Raw genomic sequence first — 2,154 nt, 5'->3', positions numbered from 1 at the left:
AGTTGCAAGGTGCGTCAGTTTTCTCTAAAATTAATCTAAGGTCTGGTTACCATTATTTAAAGATTAGGCATGAGGATGTACCAAAAATGGCTTTCCGGACCCACTATGGGAACTATGAATTTCTAGTAATGTCATTTGGGTTGACAAATACACCTGCAACTTTCATGAGTTTGATGAATGGTGTGTTCAAACCATTTCTGGATTCCTTTGTTATCATCTTTATTGATGACATATTGGTTTATTCAAAAAGTGAGGAAGACCATGCTGACCATCTTCGTATATTTTTGGGTGTCCTTGGGAGACAAAAGTTATATGCTAAATTTTCCAAGTGTGAGTTCTGGTGGACTTCAGTTGCCTTTTTGGGGCATATTGTTTCAAGGGAAAGGGTAATGGTAGATCCCCAAAAGATTGAAGCAGTCAGGAATTGGGTCAGGCCTAGTTCTGTGACTACAATGAGCAGTTTTGTGGGGCTCGCCAGCTACTATCGTCGGTTTGTGAAGAATTTTGCTTCCATCGCCACGCATTTGACAAGGCTAACAAAAAAAGAGGGAACTTTCAAGTGGATTGAAAAATGTGAAGAGAGCTTTCAAAAGCTTAAGACTCTTCTGACCACATCACCTATTTTGGCACTACCGGTGGAAGGTAAAGATTCCATTGTTTATTGTGATGCTTCACATTCATGCTTGGGTGTTGTGTTAATGCAGGATAAGAATGTCATAGCTTATGCATCACGGTAGTTGAAGGTGCATGAGCAAAATTACCCGACGCATGATTTGGAGTTGGCAGCGGTAGTATTTACCCTTAAGATCTGGCGGCATTACCTTTATGGGGTCACGTGTGAGGTGTTTACTAACCACCGTATCCTACCACATGTATTCAGTCAAAAGGACCTAAATTTGAGACAACGAAGGTGTATGGAGTTACTCAAGGACTATTATGTTACCATCCAGTATCATCCGGGTAAGGCTAACATGGTGGCAGACGCATTAAGTCGGAAGGTAGTGAGTATGGGTAGTCTAGCTTGCTTGGGTGTATCCAAGCGACCTTTGGCCAAGGAGATTCAGACTTTGGAGTCTAAGTTCATGTAGTTGGGCATCTCAAAGAAAGGTAGGGTGTTAGCTAGCATTGAAGTTAGGCCCACTTTCATTGAGGAGATCAAGGCCAAATGGTTTGAGGATGAGAATTTGAATGAGCTCAGAAAGAAGACAGTGTCTGGCAAGGCACAAGATGCGACTCTTGATGCGGGTGGTCTACTCAGTTTTAAGGGAAGACTTGGTTATTTCAGATGACATATTTGGTGTTGTCTTGGAGTTGTTATAGTATTCCAGTGGTTTTACAGGTACCACCTTGCTTATGAGAATTTATAGAAGAGCTACCATGTGTATTTATGGTTGTCCGACAATCTTAATATTCATCTAGTCGTCGAGGTCATGTATCGATTGTGTGTGGTTGAAGTGGGATCATTGGGTCCAATTCTACAATTTTTAAGGGTAATCTACAATCACAATTACTAATTTAGCATTTCGATAGTGTTGTTAGAGGGTTTGTATGGTTGGACATATTGCTCGATGGGTGGTGTCTTGATTATTTCCTTCTTTGGATTAAATAAGTTTGATTCTCCCTCGATGAGTATCTGATGTCTAAAGATCAAATTTTTATAACTTAAGCTCATGGAAATTTATGTTGTGAGATGGAGATGTTGATAAGAACTATGATTGTTTGGGTATTATGAGTGTGTGTTGGTTGGTTCAGGTTCACCTCTAATTTTAGCGAGTATAGATTTAGGATTTTATCATGGTTATGTGAGAAAGGATTCGTCCTGATGATTGGGTCAAGGTCTGTGATAACATGTTGTAGATGTGGGTATGATCAACTTTGGTGGTTATTGGGAATAGTTGTTGTTGTTAGTTAAGTATGAAGGATGAACCGGTTGCAATTCTTGATTGTGATGTCCAGAAGTTGAGGACCAAGGGGATAAAATCGGTGAAAGTTCAATGGAAGTATCGTCCGGTTGAGAAAGCTACATGGGAAACCGAGAAGGACATGCGGGACAAGTATCCCCAACTATTTGGCGATTCAGATACTACCCTACTCTTGCCAGAGCCAATTTTTCCTAGTTTATCAATCGGAACGAGTGATGGGTAAATTGGTATC

General features: G+C 40.5%; 1 protein-coding gene across 1 annotated transcript; it reads left to right on the top strand.

The window, feature by feature from the left end:
- Positions 1 to 389: 389 nt before the first annotated feature.
- On the top strand, positions 390 to 1,823 carry LOC107058640 (uncharacterized mitochondrial protein AtMg00860-like). The gene is made up of 2 exons (XM_015304589.1): positions 390 to 642; positions 1,753 to 1,823. Exons 1-2 carry the CDS (start codon positions 390 to 392, stop codon positions 1,821 to 1,823), a joined length of 324 nt encoding a protein of 107 aa, XP_015160075.1.
- The last annotated feature ends 331 nt before the right edge of the window (positions 1,824 to 2,154 follow it).

Source organism: Solanum tuberosum, unplaced genomic scaffold (assembly GCF_000226075.1).
Source record: "Solanum tuberosum cultivar DM 1-3 516 R44 unplaced genomic scaffold, SolTub_3.0 scf00562, whole genome shotgun sequence".
Lineage (NCBI taxonomy): Eukaryota > Viridiplantae > Streptophyta > Magnoliopsida > Solanales > Solanaceae > Solanum > Solanum tuberosum.
Note: the sequence above shows the minus strand (reverse complement) of the source record. Positions and strands in the feature narration are given on the sequence as shown.

What these genes read in the sequence shown, in the direction of transcription:
- LOC107058640 (XM_015304589.1), top strand. Translation starts at nt 390, where the DNA reads ATGGTAGATCCCCAAAAGATTGAAGCAGTCAGGAATTGGGTCAGGCCT. An exon ending in TTTGGCACTACCGGTGGAAG is followed by an intron (nt 643 to 1,752) that starts GTAAAGATTCCA and finishes TGGTTGGTTCAG; the next exon opens with GTTCACCTCTAATTTTAGCG.